At 41.9% G+C, this 22,916-nt stretch overlaps 1 protein-coding gene across 8 annotated transcripts in view; it reads left to right on the forward strand.

The window, feature by feature from the left end:
* The window catches only part of dync1i1a (dynein cytoplasmic 1 intermediate chain 1a), a 69,884-nt gene that overhangs the window by 42,831 nt on the left and 4,137 nt on the right, over positions 1–22,916 (forward strand). For all 8 annotated transcript variants that reach the window (XM_086279638.1, XM_086279635.1, XM_086279637.1 and 5 more), the window contains 6 exons: positions 1,620–1,766; positions 3,639–3,752; positions 3,907–4,040; positions 4,318–4,462; positions 18,122–18,262; positions 21,848–21,973. In XM_086279638.1, coding sequence (XP_086135764.1) covers positions 1,620–1,766; positions 3,639–3,752; positions 3,907–4,040; positions 4,318–4,462; positions 18,122–18,262; positions 21,848–21,973 — 807 coding nt within the window. The remainder of the gene's footprint in view (positions 1–1,619; positions 1,767–3,638; positions 3,753–3,906; positions 4,041–4,317; positions 4,463–18,121; positions 18,263–21,847; positions 21,974–22,916) is intronic.

The raw sequence follows: 22,916 nt of genomic DNA on the forward strand, positions 1-22,916 counted from the left end.
TAAGCACATTTTACTACTGCAGACGTAGTGGAATCTTTCTACGCTATAAACAAAATACATTCAATTAGTGTTTTTCACTATGATACCTTTACTACTGTATATTTACTTGGCACATGGAGTCTATGACATGCCTCTCTCATCATTTTTCTAATAACAGAAATTTTAATTTGTAAAAAAAATCAAACATGTAGAGACTTAAGAGTTATAATGAGAGTCCAAGGTACAAACCAGGTATAACCATCATGGTTAATGCACCTTTGTCTAGATTCAAGTCGGCAATATAAGATAAGGAACAGTTAGCGTACTTTGTTGCTTTTTTACCACTTATAGACATTATTTTTGCTGCTACAACCTGGCAGATGTTCACGATAGTCATAAATAGGTATAAATAAAGCCAAAACTCCTGCAGGCTGAGCCAGCCTAACTGACATTATGAGTACTTTCTATTGTTTAGCATTTACCTTTATCCCATAATTACTGCTTGTGGCCACGGTGGCTGCTGTTTAGCTAAACTTAACATAGTTTCACTTGAAGCAGTTGTCACCTTTTTAAGGCATTATAACAGTCTCTGTTGTACAAACTTATATTGTTCTCGGTTGAACAATACCCAACAAATTCCTTTGTGGTTTATTTTTTTATGGATTATTTATATGATCATTATAAATTAAACTGTTGTAGATGTATCCTAGGTCTTGCCTTGTTAATGCAGTGATGAGTTTTGGAGGATTCTGATAGAGTTTTGTCTCCACGCAGTCTATGAGCTGCTGTTTCAACAGCAAAACATCTGACATACAGTTTTCATGAACACTAAAACTGTCACCAGCGCTCCTTCCTACAAATCTACGATTGCATGAGGCAACGATCCATTTGCGAAATGCACCCTCCATGTTGTTCTAGCTTTACTGTTTTTAGTTGTGATTTGTGTTTGTGAGCTTTGCTCTGTTGGCTCTCTCGTGCCTGTGAATTATTTCCCTCTCAACAGGACTATGCTTTTTTTTTTACTGGTTCTGATGAATCTGTCAGTGAATCACACCAGTTAACCTCCTGTAGCGCTATGCTGCAGGATGCTGAAATAATTTTCTCATAACTCATAGCTTCAGTGGCTCTGGGTCAGGGGGAGCTAGCTGTTGCACGCAGAAGCCCTTATGGGATGCGCACCGAAGAGGAACCAAAACTCAATAAACACAGCGTCTAGGGGGGGTGGTAGTTCAAGGGTGCGCTTGTCATGACGGAGCCTACGGTGAGCGCTCCAGTGGCTGCTGGGGTTTTGATGCTGTAATGTGAAACGGCTGGGGAGGGAAGGAGGACCACAATTCCCTCTTTGTCTGGTCTCCACCCCAGCGTCACCCCATTCTCGTCTCCTCAGCGGACCTTCACAGTGCCCACACTCGTCATCTCCGTCTCCGTCTGTGTCCCCACGTATGCCACCCATCACGATGTCTTGATTGCTCGCACTCACTCGCACCCAGCCAAGTGTTACCGTTTTGAGTTCATATCTTTTCCTCTGGGCTTTTCTACCATCTGCATTCAGTTCATAATAATGTCAGTTACATAAAATAACACCAGCATTGAATCTGAGTAATGCGTCCTAATTCTCCTCTCTCGTTTTCTCTCCTTAGTCTCCGGTGGTGTCTGTGGGCTTTGCCAGGTTTCATCCCAACCTGGTGGTGGGGGGGACGTACTCAGGACAGATAGTCCTGTGGGATAATCGCAGTCATCGCCGGACCCCTGTCCAGAGGACCCCTCTGTCTGCTGCTGCACACACTGTAAGGATGATTTAAACTGTCAGTATGATACATTTATCATACAGTATGTAAAGGTTTATCTCTGCTTTACAATTAGAATTGTGATATTAACAGCAATACGTCTGCAGGAGATTATTTATTACTTTCCTTACTGTGTAGTTTTCCTGCGATGACACATCATTATTAAAACCTGGAAGGCAGAACAGTTTCAGTATTTAACAGTTATTTTTTAGCAGGATTGTTTACCCAAAATTCTGGATAGCTCCTTAAATCATAGAGTAGTTACATTGCACCAATCCATCCTTCTCTACAGCCATTCACAGTATAATCAAACTAGGGAAAACCCTTGCTCAAGGCTGTGCCACGACCAAAATTAGTGCCACCGTGTGCAGTGGATTTATGGTTTTTTGTGTAGCGGCCTTCAGATGGGGTCAAGTTGGCAATTACATGCAATCTGTGATAAATCAGCAAGCATCGCAGATCTGCTGCCATGTGCATTGATAATCTTTTCCCCGAGTATGATGATCCTGACACAAACAGCTAAGAGTGATAAGCTAGGTCATTTTAGCTAATTAGCACTCACTATTGCTTTGTAAACTGTGATCTTCTTGTTCTTCACCTCCTAAATGAAAGACCTGAGATCCAAATTACAAATAGCGGTCTGTTAAAAGTGTATTATTGTACACTCTTATCCTGACGGCAGTGCAACAAAGAGCATTCACAACAAGAAACTGCTAAAATGGATCTCCAGCAGGGACGTAATTGTTCTCTAGTGATTAAAATATTGCAGTGGATTCTGTATGTGGATCAAAAGTGCCCAATTTCCATTAATCTTCTTTTGAGAGGTCATTTAAATGTTCTTTGATTGAAAATTAATTTTAGTGGAGGGTTGTTGGAACCGTGTTTTGCTCTTCAGAGCTCTGTGTGAGTCACGTGACTGAAAACTAAATTGTTAATTTGGTTAAAAGTGTTGAAATACACTTAGGCCAACATGGGGAAAAAAAGCAGATAAACACTTTTTTTAATCCAAAAATTCAGACGTATGAATATGATAAAAAGATTTTGATTGCACCAATTACACTGAATGATTTTTATATGATAATCTGTATTCTTGGGTCTGTCTGCACTTAGACATAAACTTGATAAAAGCAAGACATAACTGAAAGAGCAGCTCAGTTCAGCTATAGCAAATTACTGTTGAATATAAACTAACGATATCTTAAGAACCCAGCTTGTTTATAATCACAGCTACAGTAGACACACACATTGTTACATGCCATCCATACTGTAGCTTTAAACGGGCTGCGGGCTCTAATAATGAGGCTGCCACTCTCCCGTTAGTGGGTACAGCATGCTAGCATGGTGCTGATTGCTGAATGGATTCTTTGTGCGACCCGGCGCACAAATCAATTACTGCTCAGTAATGATATAATGGCTTCACACACTCGTGGATTTGAACAGCAGCACATGTCTGAAACGTAGGGTGATTTAAAAGGACGAATGCACACTGGCATGTGAGCTGTCTGCATCTCTTGGCCCCAAAAAGCATCTAATGACATCATGTGCTAAAGGGGAAAAAACATGTGATCATTACAGGACAATGTTTATTCGTTTCATAAATAGTGGAATATCACAATTAATGACATGGTGATGCTGCTGACAGCCTGCTACAATTAGGACTGTTTCAGCTATTTTTTGTACAAGAGAAATTGTTATGCTTCAGTTCAAAGAGGCTAATAATTAAGAACTATAATGTGATCACAATGTATTATCCTAAACGATGTTGTTGTAATTATACTACAGTTGATAACAGCTTTTTTGTATTGTGCACGGGTAAATCTTCACCCAAATCCATTTGTTTGTCTCTGCGTATGATCGTGTGTGTTTGTCTAGCACCCAGTGTACTGCGTGAATGTGGTCGGCACACAGAACGCCAACAACCTGATCACCGTGTCCACAGACGGCAGGATGTGCTCCTGGAGTCTGGACATGCTCTCCCAGCCTCAGGTACACAAAACTCTTACCGCACATTAGTGAAGCAGTCCACACAACCTGCCAGCAGCATTTAAAAAAAAACAACAACTTTTTTTTCACTCACTAATGCTGTTTTGTTGTAAAAATGCAGGTTTATGCTATATCCACTCTAATATAATGTGTGTAGGAGACCATGGAACTGGTGTACAATAAATCCAAACCCGTGGCAGTGACATGCATGGCCTTCCCCACGGGAGACGTTAACAACTATGTGGTCGGGAGCGAGGAGGGCACTGTGTACACTGCATCCAGACATGGCAGGTTGGTTAATGAAACATGTATTCTTAAACACAGATATGCATTAAAGTTCACCAAACGTCTGCTGAATATGAAACAGTGCTCATATAATTTATAATTATAGAATATTAGAATTATAACATTAGCAAAGTTTAAGAGGATGATTGTCCCTAAATTAGATTACATTTAAGTAACTTAAAACTTAAAATGTGATTACAAATGAAGTTCTCCCTCTTTTGGAGGGAATTTTGGGCTAATGGTCGCAGTTCCAGATGTTGCCTTGTGCGTTTTCCCTCTCCAGTAAGGCAGGTATCTGTGAGATGTTTGAGGGCCACCAGGGGCCCGTCACAGGCATCAGCTGTCACAGCGCGGTGGGCACCGTCGACTTTTCCCACCTCTTTATCACGTCCTCGTTCGACTGGACCGTCAAACTCTGGAGCACCAAGGTACAATGTGGGAGGTGTGTGTTAGTGTGTGTGAGGGAGCGAGAGAGAGGGGATGTGGAGAAAGAAAGGTTGTGCGGGGGGTTGATTGTGACCTCCAAGAGGTTTTTAAGCAGATCCTGAGAGGGAGAGAGAATGAACTAGTGAAGAGGGAAGGTTGAGTAGAGAGGTCTCGTACAACTTGTGTGTTTCTCTACATATATGTTTGAATAAGCTGTTATTGTGCGTATATGGGTACTCTGTGTGTGTGCGTTTGTAGGGAAAGTATTCACTGCTAACTACAGACTGTATATAAGGATGGTTTTAGCCTCCAGAGCTAATAACATAGAAAATCTGCAGTCTATGAGCTCACTTCATTTATAACTTCATTTATGAGTTTATGTTCTAATTTGTACTTTCAGCTCTTATGTTAATATAACATAGTGTTGATTTGGTAAATTATGCCCCCAATGTAAATTGGGATACGTTTTAGGAAGACCTACTTTGTGATACTGTACGATCGTGTATTATCACTGTGTCTCAGACAGAGCCACCACTCGCTGTTCACCTCCAGCTTCAAAACATCAAATTGGGGACGATCAAAGTGTTCAGGTCAAACAAGAAGCAGCCTCTGGAGGTGAAACATGATCCCAACACAGAAGTGGAAAAAATTGCAGTTCCTTTAGGTACCACTCGAGGCGTGCTCCAAAAGGGACTCCATTCCCATAGATTTCACATTTAAGATATAGAGACTCGACCTGAGTAATGGAGTTTGTGTAACTGAGTACATCTCCATTGATATGACTACTGCCTACCACGGTGAGTCTTGGAACCAGACCTTTTCACTGTGTCGGCACTGTTGGTGAGTTTTCGATTATCTGATGGATGTTCTGTGATACAGCAAATCAAAATGAATTTATGCATCCGTTTTGTTGAGTAAAATGATCCTCTTTAATTAGGCTAATACAAAGCAATAATTAGCTTATAGACAATTTGCTGCTCTGAACCATTCATGTGTTAATACAGTGTTACAATCTTCAACTGGTGTATATCTCACCCCAAGCACACCCAAGAGCAACACCTCTACAGTTGAGACCAAAGTGAATATGTTTGGTATTAAAACCAAACATAGCATATCAGCACAAACATCTCATACCAACAGTCAAGGACGGTGGTGGAGGCATGATTTAGGCTGGGCACCTTGCAGTCATTCATTCGACCATGAAGTCCTTTGTGTACCAAAGTATTCTAGAGTCAAATATGAGGCCATCTGTCTGCAGCTACACCAAAATCAAGGTATTGCAATGACCCAAAGTCCAGATGTCCACCTGATTGAATCCATCCAAACCTCAATTAACTGAAGCAACACTATAAAGAAGGATGGGCCAGAATTCCTCCATAATGATGTGAGAGACTGATAAAGTCACACAGAAAACAATTAGTCCACATTATTGCTGTTAAAGGTGGTTCTACTGAGTTATGGATGTAGTCCTATGAAAACTTCCTTCTTCAGAAAACCGCACGTGCGCCTGTGCATTGCACCGGTAGGGTTTATGGATGTAACCACTTGTTAAGCTAATGTTAGCTGCTAACGTTACCTCTGGCTTTGAAAAAACAGCATGGCAGCAGCCAAAACACTAACATTGAAGCTTTAAAATACAGAGTCCAAAACCAGTGGGTGACATCGCTGTGCCTGCATCCATCTTATATATACAGTCTGTGTTAATCATCAGTAACCATCATCATTATTATTATTACCTGGTTTCAGCCTGTCAAGCAATTTCCTCTTAGGCTGCGCTCTGTTTCTAGTAAGAGCCAGTTAACCTGCTCTTTCTTTGGAGACAGCAGGTGAACCACTAGTATTACAGATGTCAGATATCTACATTGCTTCAGAGAAATGTGTGCCTCCAATGGCAAAAGTCACAAGAGCACAAACAGCTCCACACACGATTCTTAGCTTACTTCAAGTAATAAGACCTATTATAAGTGTAATTATAGTTAGTTAATCTTCCAGTAGTCCATTATTCAACATTATGCACTCCACACTGTATATAAATGCCACTTGTTTTGCACATATTCAACTCTGTATATTTTATATATTTTATTATTATTATTATTATTATTATTATTATTTTTTTTTTTTTTTTTTTTTTTTTACTATTTAATTTGTAAAAATGTGTATACACACACACACACACACACACACACACACACACACACACACACACACACACACACGTAGGAAAATATTTAGTATACACATCCAGAAATGCATACACTATTATATATTGTACATATATTTATTAGTTTCAGGTTGGCCATTCTTGTATTTTGCTCGTTTGTGTTGTTGTGTTTGCACATCTCTGTTGCTTGTGGGGCTCGCACACAAGAATTTCACTCGCATGTGCTGTGCCAGTGTGCCTGCACATGTGATGTGACAATAAAAGTGATTTGATTTGATTTGATTTGATTTAAATGAAACTACAAATACTTGCACTTACAAAGAGACTGTCAGCTGTTGTTCAAGTTTCCGTAGAAATATTTTGCTGAGAGACAGCGTAGGATCTGTTTTTTTTTTTATTTAAGGCTTGCTTGTTGCACCTAATCTGACGTGTGTGTGTGTATTGTATGTGTGTGTTTTTCTGGTTTGTCCTGGGTGTACATGTGTGAAAGTCCCTTGTTTGTATGTGTGGGTGTCCCTCCTACTCAACTATCACTGCAAAACACAAATGCACTGATGGGATAGTGCTGGCTGCTGTCTGCAGGCACACTTAGTGAACCTAAGTCAGACCCACTCTAAAGGTGGGCGCTCCTCCTCTCGCTGGTTTTGAGTGACCTCATCCTCTCAGTGCTGTTGTTCTCCTTTCAAACCAGTGTTATGAATTCCATTTGGCAGCATTTCAGAAGCGGTAAAAAGCAAACAGCCACTATTTCTGTCAGAGTAAGGCTGGTGAATAAAAAAAAATAAAATAAAAATCTCGGCTAATACAGTGAAAGGACACTGCTGTGGTGGTGAAACAGAAGTTTTGGCTTAGGTGTATATGACATATTGCACAGAAAGGTGTAGGAAATGGATACTCATGTAGTAACCACAGGGTAAATGGAACAATTAGCCACAACTAATATGAAAAATGTTAAGTAGAATTTAAATATGATTATGATGAGTGGCTTGATTAGAAACAGTAAAGCTGTAGAAATGTACAATGTATAAATTTGAGGGTATGAATAATTAAAACTGCTAATGGTCAAAAAATGAAAATAAGGTTACATTAGCTAGCTAAAGTTATCGCTAGTAGTAGAAGTACTGAAACTAATGGGTGAGTTGGGATGTCATTCACTAACAATAAAGCCAGAAACATGATGGATAATAGCTTAATTAGCTAGCTAGAATTATTATTATGAATGGTTGTTGGAAATTGTTATCTTAGGCAATGTTTCTGGCTACTAGCTTATGGCTAGTGACTGAATTTGCTAGCTGATTGTATAAATAGTAGAGATAGCTAGCAAATTGTTACAGTTGCCTGTAATTTGCATGGAAGACACCAACTTCTCTACAAACACTCGCAATCCAAAGCTTTTTGCAACCAATTTCACTTCTCACTAACCAGTCAGGGAATATGTTTTTCCATAATGACCAGTGGTTGCCAGGGCATCACAGACTGGTTGTTTACGAGACCTTAGCTGATAAATGGCTTGCTGAATGTAATCACAAAAAGCGGTAAGGTGAGAGTAGTCAGGGTCAGCATTAAAATGAAACGTTTTAAACGTGTGTGTGTGTTCCTGATGAAGGCTATCTGAGGCCTGAACGATCCAAGAGGTTAAAAGAAGATTGATATTAGGAATATGAATTAAAGCTGAGGTGCAAATAACAAAAGAAAATGTGACAATCAGTTTTTACTATTAATCAGTTAATGGTTAGTAGTAAAAATTTATGCTAATTTTGAATTACAGAGGTTATCATGATACATACATGCATAGGGTGATATCGTGTACAGCCCAAAATCAGAGGCATACCTCCTTGGTGTAGTAAAAATACATAATTCATATTGCATATCAGCTTTATGCAGGATCCAGTTACAGTTTTCATTCTTGGCTGTGACAGCCAATAAAGCACTCTGATGACTTTTAGCCCATGTTAGCATGCAGCCAGTCCATAAGTCTTGTGCAGCGGGTCCCGTGACACATATTAAAACATTTCTGTGGATTTTCATCAGAAGAGTGTGTTATTTTTCAGGATTTGGGAATTCCCTTTCCTTTGAGGGTCACCACAGGAATGTGTGTCTGTCTCTTATCCCACATAACCCATATTTGTGTGTGGGCAGGAGGAATACCTGAGTGTGCGTGTGTGTGTGTAAATACAGACACACCACACATGCCTCATGGTACACCTTAAGCAAGCTGCCTTTGCTTGCCTAAAATCCCCTCGAGGTTTGCCTTCAGCCCTCCAATCATAAGCATCACAAACTGTTTTGAACACACGCGCGCATGCACGTTTGCAGCAAATTTCCTCTGCATTCACGTGCGTTTGCCCTCACGGTTCAAAAAGGCCGTCCTACAGACGTCTGCGTATGTTTTTACACTCAGCGGTGCAAATATTGTGGTTAGTGAAACCATTCTGAGTCGGCCAGAGTGTGAAGATGTCGCGACCGCTGGGAGTGGGTTTATGATTGTGCATAACTTGAACCACCTTGCACGCTTGACCCCAAAACCAGCATCTATGAAATGATTGGATGGAGCACAATTACTCCACTGTTGCTGTTCTTAAGAAGGTAATCAAAGGCCTGCGTCCCTGTCGGGTCAGATGATTGTTAGCGAGCGTTTATAATATTTCAGGTGAACATCTGTAGATACGCTGACTCGTCACTTCATTAGTTACAGCTTGTTACCACCAGGTTTGACCCCCTTTTACCTTCAAAACTGTCTTAATTCTTTGTGGCATTGATTCAAAACACTGCTGGAAACGCCCTGAGACATTTTGGTCTATACTGACATGACAGCACCACGCAGTTACGACAAATTTGTGTCTGCACATCCATGATATGAATCTCCCATGTCACCACATCCCAAAGGTCTTTTGAGTGCAGCGTTAAGTTCAAGCTTTGCGACACATCGTTCCTTCCTATCAGCTCAAAGCAGTCTGGCCATTCTCCACTGACCACTGCCATCAACAAGCCATTTTCACTCACAGAACTGCTGCTCACTGAATACTTTCTCTTTTTCAGACCATCCTCTGCAAACCCAGTTGAGACAGTTGTGCTCACTTTGAATTTTAGCAGGTCATCTTGACCATGACATGGTCAAGCGTATATCAGGAGAAAAAACGTTTTGGTTGGGATCTTGCAGCACAGCGCATGAAGGAAGAATTTCTCATTTAAGGACAGTATCTCCATTCCCTTGGGGCGCATGTTTATTAAAACTATCAAACTAGTGCGATTTTTGAGATGCAAATGCAGCGAGGATAGAAGCGGTGAAATTATATGACTGGCTGCTGCTGAGATGAGTGTTTTGGATCCCTATGGATGGCTGCGTGATGAGATGTTTTCTGAGAGAACGGCTTCCTCCTTGACATTTTGATTTCCGAGACAGTTAATGCAATTTGATATTTTATTATTAATGCCAAGGTGGTGCCTGCATTTTTGGCAACGATATCCAAATGATTGAATGCTTAACTTGCATTAGGTTCTCATTTTTTGTCATTGCTTCACTGTGATGCTAAATATCAGTGCCCAGTTTTTCAGTGTTGGTTTTCAGGCTTGTCAAGGCTCTGCAGCTTTTCAGCACAGAAAAGATAATGACATCCAGTTACTTCATGTGTGGCGCCACAAGGATTAAGCTTCATTTAAAGATTAGTTTAAAGACTTATTCACCTAAATTATCTTCCTTAAAATTGGTAGATATAGACAAAATAGTAGTTTACATTATGAGTACCCAGTATAATACCGAGAGGGCTTTATTCATCTTATTTTGTCTTCCAGGTTTATTCATTACTTTGAGTCACGGCCAAATGACACATAGGACAAATTTCAGAAAGTTACCTTGAATGGGAAACAGAGGTGTTTTGCTTCAAGACTGATTATCTCGATAAAATCACACGTGCAGTGTAACCGGCTGTCATAAAACCCCGAAAATAAGAACAAGTAAGCGAGAGAGAGAGAACATAAACAGGTACGACTTCGATCGAACGCTGGAACTGCGAGATGGAGAAAAATGACCTCTGCTGTCATCCTGCCGGCTGGAAAACAGGTTCAATCGAGCCTTGAAATTGGCTTGGCTCAGTTTGTTTGTGTTTGTGTGCGAGTGTATGCGAGTGCGCGCTCTCAGATCTGCCGTAGAGTGAGGGAGTAAAGGTGATGGAGAGAAAGGAGCAGGAATGAGAGAGAAAGGGAGAGACTGCATTCTTTCATTTGCTGTTCTAGCCAGCCTGTCTCCTCTCTTCCACTCCTCCCACTCTACCTGCAAGGAATGTAGTTTGTATGCTTCTTGAATCTTAACAGTCAGCTTGGGAAAAGGTTTTTTTTTTTTTTTAACACACATATTAAGCTGTACTGACCCTATGTGGGACACATGGGGTTTGTATTACATATCTGAGTTTTTGATCAGCAAAAGATCGTGACCTTTTTTATATCACAGAAAGGTGTGGGAACCTGTCTGGTGTGGGAATTTGTTCTGTGCCCGAGTATATTTGACTAGGGCTGGGTATCGTCACTGATTTCTAGAATCGATTCAATTCCGATTCACAAGGTCCCAAATCGATTCGATCCACGATTCGATTTAATTCGATTCGATTCGATTTAAATCTGGGAAATTTTGACAGTCAGAAGTATAATTCAGATCAGAACATTTACATATTTTTGTATCTATAAAAAGGAAGCTGACACTCGCAAGACTTTATCCAAGGTGTGAGCATCACAGCAGATGCCTTTGTGTCAAAGTAGCTGAAGATAAAACACAGAAAAACATGAAGGTGATTTTCCTGGCCTGGGATTTTATAAAAATATTCTGCAGTACATCAAAAACGAAAGAAAACCATTAATTAATGAACATTACCTCTGACGTTACAGCGGTTTTATTAGACACACGGCTAAGCATTTTGCATTTTGAATAATATTAAAAAGTTTAAATTTGTTCAGTATTGAACAGCAGAAATGAGGCTTTCTTTTCGGAAGAATGTAAAAGGGAAAAAAACAGCGGCCGACAGCGCTGTAAACAACAGTAGACTTGTGCGTAACAAGCAAGCGAATAATGAAGAAAGCGAAACTGTTCGAGAGAGAGGGGGGGAGGGGGGGGAGAGAGGGAGAGAGAGAGAGAGCTGCGCATCGCAATGGAAGCAAAACAGTAAAAGAATTCATGACGATGTTTATGTGAAGCGTTTGGATCTTCTTTTGCTGCTGATTCGGTCAATATTGTTTGGAGAGAGATCAAACTAACAGCTTTAGAATCAGCGCATAAAGGGCGTGAACACAAAGCGCGGACCCGGATCAGCGAGCTGTCGGCTTTCAGCCCCGACTGTGAGAAAGGCGACATCTAACTGATTCTGATCCGCGGGTCGCGCTGTGTGTTTAAGTCTATGTGCAGAATCCCTGTACCTGCTCTCATTTACTGTTTGGTGGTTCTTGAAATTTTGTGAGATGTCACCAGAGATTCTGGCATTTCGGACAAAATAAATTTATATTAAAAAATCGATTCAGGATTTTAATGAATCGATTTTACGTTATCCAAGCCAGAATCGATTTTAATCGATGAATCGATTATAAAAACCCACCCCTATATTTGACCCCCAAAGTCCAGTTTGTTTGACTAGTATAGTGTCTGTGTATGATGTTTGGACACAGCTAATTGTGCTGAGCCCAGGCCCGCTTGATGAAGTGGACTCTGGGCATATACAGGGAGTGCAGAATTATTAGGCAAGTTGTATTTTTGAGGAATAATTTTATTATTGAACAACAACCATGTTCTCAATGAACCCAAAAAACTCATTAATATCAAAGCTGAATGTTTTTGGAAGTAGTTTTTAGTTTGTTTTTAGTTTTAGCTATTTTAGGGGGATATCTGTGTGTGCAGGTGACTATTACTGTGCATAATTATTAGGCAACTTAACAAAAAACAAATATATACCCATTTCAATTATTTATTTTTACCAGTGACACCAATATAACATCTCCACATTCACAAATATACATTTTTGACATTCAAAAACAAAACAAAAACAAATCAGCGACCAATATAGCCACCTTGCTTTGCAAGGACACTCAAAAGCCTGCCATCCATGGATTCTGTCAGTGTTTTGATCTGTTCACCATCAACATTGCGTGCAGCAGCAACCACAGCCTCCCAGACACTGTTCAGAGAGGTGTACTGTTTTCCCTCCTTGTAAATCTCACATTTGATGATGGACCACAGGTTCTCAATGGGGTTAAGATCAGGTGAACAAGGTGGCCATGTCATTAGTTTTTCTTCTTTTATACCCTTTCTTGCCAGCCACGCTGTGGAGTACTTGGACGCGTGTGATGGAGCATTGTCCTGCATGAAAATCATGTTTTTCTTGAAGGATGCAGACTTCTTCCTGTACCACTGCTTGAAGAAGGTGTCTTCCAGAAACTGGCAGTAGGACTGGGAGTTGAGCTTGACTCCATCCTCAACCCGAAAAGGCCCCACAAGCTCATCTTTGATGATACCAGCCCAAACCAGTACTCCACCTCCACCTTGCTGCCGTCTGAGTCGGACTGGAGCTCTCTGCCCTTTACCAATCCAGCCACGGGCCCATCCATCTGGCCCATCAAGACTCACTCTCATTTCATCAGTCCATAAAACCTTAGAAAAACCAGTCTTGAGATATTTCTTGGCCCAGTCTTGACGTTTCAGCTTGTGTGTCTTGTTCAGTGGTGGTCGTCTTTCAGCCTTTCTTACCTTGGCCATGTCTCTGAGTATTGCACACCTTTTGCTTTTGGGCACTCCAGTGATGTTGCAGCTCTGAAATATGGCCAAACTGGTGGCAAGTGGCATCTTGGCAGCTGCACGCTTGACTTTTCTCAGTTCATGGGCAGTTATTTTGCGCCTTAGTTTTTCCACACGCTTCTTGTGACCCTGTTGACTATTTTGAATGAAACGCTTGATTGTTCGATGATCACGCTTCAGAAGCTTTGCAATTTTGAGACTGCTGCATCCCTCTGCAAGATATCTCACTATTTTTGACTTTTCTGAGCCTGTCAAGTCCTTCTTTTGACCCATTTTGCCAAAGGAAAGGACGTTGCCTAATAATTATGCACACCTGATATAGGGTGTTGATGTCATTAGACCACACCCCTTCTCATTACAGAGATGCACATCACCTAATATGCTTAATTGGTAGTAGGCTTTCGAGCCTATACAGCTTGGAGTAAGACAACATGCATGAAGAGGATGATGTGGACAAAATACTCATTTGCCTAATAATTCTGCACTCCCTGTACTGTTACATCATAATGAAGTGTGTGTTGGAAAAACAGACGGAGGAGTTGAGATGCTTCTTTACGTTAAGGATGAAGGAAAGACAGTGAAGAGGAAATTACTGAGAGTTAAAGAGCGTACTGGCAGCACGGGCATGGAGAGGGAGAGGCATTTGTGATCAGGCATGGACTGAGACAACTGCCCCTAGTGTGAGTAAACTGCAGCACAAGCAGTAGCCTTCACCTGCGGCGGCGGCGTTCTCCTCTGGTAGGCGACTCTCTGCCATCTCCGGCCCACGCCTGGTGTTTGCTCCCTTCCTGCGTGACTCTCCGGGTCCGTTGCTCGCTGTTTCCGTTCCGGGTCCTCGGTCATCGGCTCTCCTACAGCCACGGATCCACAGATTTGGTGCTACAAACTCTAACCTACGCCCACTCACCCGCATATCAACCCCGATGACAGCTACTGATCTCACCTTATCTATGGCTTTGATCAACACTCGATCCCTCTCCAATAAGACGTTTCTGCTCAAGGATTTTTTCTCTTCTTACGACTTGGATTTTATGTTCCTGACGGAGACCTGGTTACGTGCTGGTGAGACTGTGGCTTTCTCTGAGCTTCTTCCTCCAGGCTGTTGTTTTTTAAACACTCCCAGGTCCTCTGGCAAAGGCGGAGGCCTTGCCTGTGTTTTTAAATCTGTTTATGACTGCCATCAGATTTCTTTTTCCTCTTTTTCCAGCTTTGAACTACAGCTTTTTAAACTAAACTCATCCACTCCGTTACTGATTGCAGTGGTATATCGTCCTCCCAAATTTAACAAGGACTTTATCAGTGAGTTTGGGGAATTCCTTTCAGGGCTTTCAGTAGATTTCGATCATTTTCTTATTGTTGGTGACCTGAATATTCATGTGTGCTGTCCATCTAAACCCCTGGTTAGAGACTTTGTTTCACTGTTGGATTCCTTCAACCTTACTCAGTGTGTGTCTGGCTCCACACATGAGAAGGGTCACACTTTGGACCTTGTCATGTCTCACGGCTTGGGTATCCACATCTCTGAAATTTGTGAGAGTGCGTGTATCTCCGATCATTTTCCTGTTCTATTTTCTGCCACTGCACATTGTTCTGATGCTGCAGTTAAACCTCCTTCACGCCGTCACCGGATCATCAATACCCATGTACCATCTCAGTTTTCTGCTACTTTTAGCAACTCTGAGCTCTCCACGGTGGACTGGATTGATTCCTTGTGTGCAGAAGATTTAACTGCTCTTTTCAACTCAACATGTACTTCTATTTTGGACCTCATCGCTCCCCTAAAAACACTCCGTCCCAAAGCTCACGCTGAACCCTGGATTACAGACTCTGTTCGTGCTCTCAGGCGCACCTGTAGGTGTGCTGAGAGAAAATGGAAAAAGGACAAGCTGCACATTTCTTTTAATATCCTCAGAGACTCTCTTTCAACCTATCAGAAAGCCGTTAAAGAGGCCAAGTCCTCCTACATATCAAACCTGGTTAGCAGTAGTGTCCATAAACCTCAGACTCTGTTTCGTGTTTTAAATTCCATTGTAAATCCTTACACATCCACCAGCCTCACACCTTCTGCCACTCTCTGTAATGACTTTCTAAAGTTCTTTGTAAACAAGATTTCCTCCCTGCAGTCTGTCATTCCATCTTCACCTTCCAATCCCTGTGTTTTGTCTTTGTGCCATTCTGCCTTTAATCAGTTCGAACCAATCTCTCTCTCTCAGCTGCATGAAATAGTCTGCAAGGTTAAGACTACCAACTGTTCCACCGATGCTATCCCCTCTCGGCTTCTGAAGCAGGTTCTGGACTCAGTCGGACCTTTCCTTCTGGTCCTGATCAATGCCTGCCTCAGTTCTGGTTGTTTTCCAACACCCTTCAAGCACGCTGTTGTTCAACCTCTCCTTAAAAAGCCTAATCTAGATCCATCCCTACTCTCTAACTATAGGCCCATTTCCAACCTCCCTTTTCTGTCTAAAGTACTGGAACGAGCCGCCCTCACGCAGCTCCAGCTATTTCTTGACAATAACAATCTCTATGAGAAGTTCCAGTCTGGTTTTAGAGCTCGGCATAGCACAGAAACCGCCCTTCTGAGAGTTTTTAATGATTTGCTTTTAACTGTTGACTCTGGTTGTGCTGCTGTCTTAGTAACCCTGGACCTGACAGCAGCCTTCGACACTGTTGATCACAACATACTGCTATCCCGCCTTCAACATTGTGTCGGTTTAAAGGGCACTGTCTTAAAGTTTTTCCAGTCCTATTTGAATAATAGGAGTTTTTCTGTTCACCTTGGTGAACTGTCATCTCCCAGAGCTCCTTTAACCTGTGGCGTACCTCAGGGGTCCATACTAGGCCCCCTGTTGTTTATTCTGTACTTGCTCCCTCTGGGCGATGTGCTCCGTAAACATAATGTGTCCTTCCACATCTTTGCCGATGATATTCAGATCTACCTCCCTCTGAGGTTGAACTGCAATGTTTCTTTGCAGCCGCTACTCTCCTGCTTGTCTGACATTAAGACTTGGATGACTCTTAACTTCTTACACCTTAATGAAAGCAAAACTGAAGTCATTGTGTTTGGGCTTCCTAAAGATCCCAACTTCTCTCTTGACTTTTTGGGACCCCTAACCTCCGATTGCACTTCTTCCATTAAGAGTCTTGGTGTTATTTTTGACAATGCTTTTAAACTTGATAAACAAATCAGCTCTGTAGTTAAGGGATCTTTTTATCATTTGCGGATTTTAGCCAAAGTCAAGTCTTACCTTTGCAGGAACGATCTAGAAAGAGTGGTCCATGCTTTTATTACTTCACGGCTAGACTACTGCAATTCCCTCTATGCTGGCCTAGATCGTTCCTGTCTACATCGCCTTCAACTGGTGCAGAACGCTGCCGCTCGCCTGTTGACCGGTTCAAAAAAAAGAGACCACATCACTCCGGTTCTCTGCTCTCTCCACTGGCTCCCAGTTGCCTTTAGGATTGATTTTAAAATCTTATTGCTGGCTTTTAAGGTTTTAAATGGCGCTGCACCTTCTTACCTGTCAGAACTCCTTAGTACTTATCGCCCCAGGAGATCTTTGAGGTCAGCCGACCTGATGCTTTTAGATGTTCCCAGGTATAAATTAAAGACAAAGGGAGAGAGGGCGTTTGCTGTGGCTGCACCCAGACTGTGGAACAGTTTACCTCCTCACGTCAGACTCTCCAAAAGCCTAGAAACTTTTAAAACCGCTCTTAAAACTCACCTCTTTTCATTGGCTTTTAGAAAGGTTTAATTTATTTGTTTTATATATTTTTATTTTATTTTTATCAGCGAGGTGTTATTACGAAATTGTGTTCTATTGTATTTTTATCTGTATTTACTGTACAGCACTTTGGTCAGCCTTGGTTGTTTTTAAATGTGCTCTATAAATAAACTTGACTTGACTTGACTTGACTTCACCAACTGGTCTTTCTCCCAGAGGTTAGTGTAGTTCAAGGTCAAAGTTCAATCAGCTCTCATTGTAGGCAGCTGTGTTGTCCTGCATAGTGCAGTGCATGCACCACAAAACCAAACATGCACAGTAAGGGAGGACGCCGGTGCGAGAGCTGACTGCATCTGTTCTCTGACCTCTGACTTTGTCACGAGGACTTTATGGAGACGCAACGTCACAAACACATAATTGTTTAGGTCAGTATAATGGGATGAGTTTGTCTACCAGACGAGGAATGACAGATTTGTTTCGGAAGTGTAAAACGATGCCTCTGAGCACATAAATAACATATAGATCTCTCTGTTAGATTTAGTTTCAGTGTTAAATAGTTGGTTTAAACCATTATCAGTCAGGTTCTCCTTGCACACCTGCAAGGACACACAAACACACACCTTCCTGTGCACCATTGTCCATCCCGCCTCCTCCTCCTATTTTTCTGTCTCTGTTTCTCTCTCACAGCTGTTGTGTTGAGGTTACAGTACACCTTGTGGAGAGGCCTTCTCTTTCATCTCTCCCAGCGGTTTTATGGCGCTGTGTGAATGTGCTAGGCTTTTTAATTAGGCTCTGCACCCAGACAGGCCCCAAGGCTGAGGCAGCGCCACTCTGTCTGAAGCTCCCTCACTCCCTCTCTCAATTCCTTTTCCCTCTCTCTCTGGTATGTCATCCGCTGTAATCCGTCGCTCTCCGCGTTTTCTCTGCTTCTTCTTCTTTTTTTTTCACACCATGTCACTCATACACGCTCGCACAGATATCCTCTTTTTTTCCTCCTCTCTTTCAGCACAACAAGCCTCTGTACTCGTTTGAAGACAACGCCGATTATGTGTATGATGTCATGTGGTCGCCCGTGCACCCTGCCATGTTTGCTGCCGTGGATGGCATGGGCCGCCTGGACCTGTGGAACCTCAACAATGACACTGAGGTGTGTGCATACTCTGTATGTGTGTGCGTGTGTGTGAATGTAGCTAATACAGGCCGTGATGGGTGTGGTTTGTGTGTCATCTCTTTGTGTGTTGATGTGCGTGTGTTTGGTGTCCTCAGGGCCTGTTGCTGGGCCTCAGCCCGAACCACACAACCAAACATCCAAGACTTTTCCCTCCCATCAACCCCTCCACCACCAGTCCCTCCACATCCCTCCCAACACACACACAATTCCAGATTCCCCCGTGGGCGTTTCCCACAGACCTTGCTTTAAATCAGACTTTGACATCTCCTTATCCCAGCTCCCACCCAGCCATCCCGCTAACATTTCTACAACCTCTCTCCAATGTTCAGGGAACCTCAGGACCCCACAAACCCCGTCCCATCATCCTCCCACACAGTGTCCCTTCGAAGGGGAACACAGATGTGCCGGAGACCATGAGCAAAGCCCCAGCCCTCAGTCCACAGTTCCATGAAAATAATAATAATGATAAAAAAAAAAGAAACTTCAGACCAGGGGTTGAGTTTCGCAAGGCTGTGGGGCAAGCAGTTATTTTAAGACGAGTGCATTTAAGGCCACTGGAGGACACGTCATAGTATTAAACAGTTTGCAGACAGTGTTATACAGTGAGCAAAATAAAAACACAGCTTATTTTTCTTTTAAAGGTCGCACACACTTACAAAAAGTGGAATCAGGGTTTTTTTTGTTTTGTTTTAACACACATGTACAATAAGATACAGTGTAAAAGTAGGGACGCATTGACTGAAATTCTGGGCCAATATTGCCATTGATGTTTACAGTGCTTATGGTTGGGATATATTCTGGTACAGGTAAATTGCAGATTGAAGTCACCTGAGGTCTGTTTTCTTACCAGTTATGTGCATAATCCTAGCTCCGATGTCTGCTATAGGACAAACATGTATTAGTCAGCCAACAAAGGTCAAAAACATTAAATCTTTATTTCTCAGGAAGATGCTGTAAAACCTTTTGAAAGGAATCCGATATAGCTCAGTGAGTCAGTGAAGCTCACTTCTGAATGATGACAATGATTCGGAGATGTTGAGGATGTGCCAAAGTGTTGGTAGCACTGCTGTTTTTGCTGCTGTTAGCTTGATTCTGATGCTTGAGGGAATGTAATCAAACTGTTTATTAGAGGGAAAGTGTGATTTCTAGGACACTTCAGCCTAACATTAGCTGGGATGTTAGCTATAATGTTAGCTTATAACCAGCTATTGTTGTTGTCAGCTGTCCGGAGACGGGAGGGTCGCATGTGTAATCTGCTGACAATAAGTAACCGGGATAATGTCAGGAATAAATCAGCCTATTTATGCACGTTTTTGTGTGTTAGAGTTCAGGAGATGAGGCTTGAGATGTTGGTAGCGTTGTCTCTTTCCTTTCCCTCCTCCTCTGATAATAAACCATACGTATGATCCTTCGAATCTTTGCTCTGAAGACGCAGGCACAAATTCAAATGTCCTTCCATGGACACGAATAGCCACGACTACTTTTTCTCCACAGCCTCCACATATGGAGTCCATGTATGTGGCCAGTCTCTAGCCACATATTTATAACGCTGTTAGTCAAAAGGGAGATGTCCTTCCCAGCTACTGTATTCAAATATGGTGGGAGAACATGGCGGTTTCCACAAACCGCAAAGCCACTCCTATGTATTTTTAATGGATTAATTATACGTTTCTGAACATTAGTTTGTTGGAAGATGTAATTACAAACTATTCAGTGTATATTTCAGAGTACAGTGTCCCTTTTTCCTTATTATGTAACATCGCAAATTTACTGACTGTACCTTTAATCTAAGCTAACTGTCATGGCTGCAGCCTCATATTTAATGGACAGATGAGCATCAAACTGTCGAGCTAAGAAGCAGAATCCACATTTCTTAAAATCATACTTTGTTACAACTCTGGGAGCAGAGTGGGCACCAAACCTTTGATCACTCGGGTAAAAGTAGAGATAAAAGGATCCTCCTTTCTCCTTCTCTTTTGGTTTCCATGGAGACAACACCTACTCTCCATCCTCTCTCATAATGTTCTTTCACTCTCAGCGTCTCATTTTCTTCAGTCTACGTACATAAATAAAATTGGATTTGGTGTCGCATCTCTTCATCTGCTAAGCCCGTTACTCTCAGCCGGGTCCATCGGTAGCTGAGAGTCCTCCCTCCCTCTGCAGCGCAGATGACAAGTTTCCCAGGCTTCCCTCAACAGCAGCCTTTTCACAGACAGAGGAAGAGTTCATTATCGGCGGCCTAACTCGACTAACAATGTGCTTTATGAGAAACATTTGCTCAGACACACACACACACACACACACACACACACACAGGCGGATGTATCGAACACATGCGCGCACACTGCCTCGCGCGCAGTCTAATAGCAACAGGCTTCCATTGTTATCGTCATATTAAAAACACACAGGCATAACGACATTAACAGAGCTTGCGCGGTGCGCCTGGTTCTCATTTCCAGTGCGCACACGTACGCGCACGCATGCACAACCAATTTAGAGCGCTCAGTTCGGATCCGCTCGTGCAGCATGCGGTTAGCGCTGCTTTCAAATACGCAGAAGCTCTGTGTGTGAGGCGACATGATGCCAAGGCCTCTGTCTCCACCGGTGACATATGTCAGACTCGCCTGCCGCATGTCAGGAGCAGTTCATGTAGACTGTGCACGTGGCTTCAGGGGGTTCTGAAGGTGCAGTGTGAGCACTGCTGTTCACCCACAACAGCAAAGTGAGTTATTACACTGTAAATATCCTGTTGTGTCTACAAGTTGTAATTTGACAGCTTTGTTTTTCTTACCGTCTCGTATAGCTGGATAAAGTGGCCCTTTATAAATAGTAAATTTGCTAAATTTGACCATAATGGTATAATGCTTCCATTTACCAATAAACTATAAAGGGAATCGTTTAAACAGCGATTATGGTCGTAAAAAATGAGGGCCGAGAGGCATGATTTATGCCTAAATGTTTACTTCACTGTATTTTCCTTTAAAATCAAAGGAATATGAGAGGAATTTAAGACTAAATTACAAAGTCACTCATTGACTTTTTTTTTCTTTTTTGAGGAATAAAATTCCCAAACACAAACAGCAGCTGTAACAGAAGCTGTTTGTTAAGTGCTCTGTTTAACACTCACGTTTCCATATTGCTGTTTATTTGTTTCCTGTTGATTCGGCCTGTTCCTTACCACAAAAGCACGATCCGATATCCCCGTGCTGGTGTCGATCCTGGATCGTCAAAACTAACGTTGGTCCAAAGTTCAACATTGCAACTGACCAATCACATTGTGATGTCAGAGTTTACCAGCACACCAATCATATCCTAACCTGACCTTAACCACCTCCTTTTTTAAAAAGATTTTTTCATGAGTGAACATCGGGAGGTTTTGGTCGCTTGCAGTGTTAAACCTCGAGCAGCATTAATTTTGATGATCAGGAACATAACCAAAACCATCTCGGGGATAGCAGACACACCTACGTGTTTACACACCACATTTTACACTCAGTTATCCGTGAACTGTTTGATTTGTTGTTTAACGGTGTGGGTTTGTTTGAACTCTTTGCCTGCCAGGTACCCACTGCCAGCGTGACCATTGAGGGAGCTTCAGCACTCAACAGAGTCCGCTGGTCTTCAGGAGGGAAGGAGGTGGCTGTGGGCGACTCGGAGGGTCGAGTTTGGATCTACGATACAGGAGAGGTACTCGAATTAACTGTATAGCTGACATGTGCTTACACGTTACTTAATTAAGACATTTATAGAATATTTGTGGCAACCTAAAAAAAGTGCAGGATAATGATTACAGAGTAATAATCGTAGCATTTCCAGAAATATTACACTCGGTTGTTTCTCATATGATGTTAAAATTTTGGCAGTGTGCTCTGGGCTTTTACAAAAAGTCTGCTGAGTTCATTTTTTTAATTCACTTTGAGTGCCGTGGTGCACGGAGCCAGGAGTTCTCGTGGGTTTAGTTTTCAAACAGTCAAGATTTAATTACCGCCTAGGTGCCAAAAGCTTGAGTGAACTGCAATGACCAAAGTTTATTGCCACATAGAGCGATTTTTTTTTTAGTGCCTGAAATTTAACTTACTGATCTTTTTAAATGGATAATAGTTAAAGCTCATCACAAACACCTCTTTTTCACTTTAATTCTAAACAAAAACCCATCATGTGGTGAAAAAACTTTAATCATCATTTTATAAATATATACTTGCTTATGCTGTGATTCATGTGTGTTTGAGCCACTGACATTATTGTGTAACAGTAGAAATAAGGTTGTTTTTTTTTCAGTAAAACCTGCACATACAAATAATTCATCTATTTAGGTCTCGTTCTTCAGTGTATAAAGCCCCCACTAGGTTCATCTGAGTGAAAAGAAACATTCACACTCTCCGGATGTCTCTGCGACCTTCAAACCAAAAAGTTGATTTTGGAGATAAAACTGACGTTTACATCAGATCAGTGTTTAGAACACAAGACGGCATTAAATGTGCCATTAAAACTATATACATTGGAAATACTGAGCTAATGACATTGAATCAAAAATCCTTTCTTTGCCTGTTCTCTGGAAATTTGAGTACTTTCCAAATTCCTGTGCACTGTCTGCAAACCTGAGAGTGGAAGATGAGACGATGATTCAGTA

The sequence above is a fragment of the Aulonocara sp. 'chitande type north' Nkhata Bay genome, linkage group LG22 (genome assembly GCF_057382095.1).
Source record: "Aulonocara sp. 'chitande type north' Nkhata Bay isolate Kocher_YH1m ecotype deep benthic linkage group LG22, A_spYH_male_GT1.1, whole genome shotgun sequence".
Taxonomy (NCBI): domain Eukaryota; kingdom Metazoa; phylum Chordata; class Actinopteri; order Cichliformes; family Cichlidae; genus Aulonocara; species Aulonocara sp. 'chitande type north' Nkhata Bay.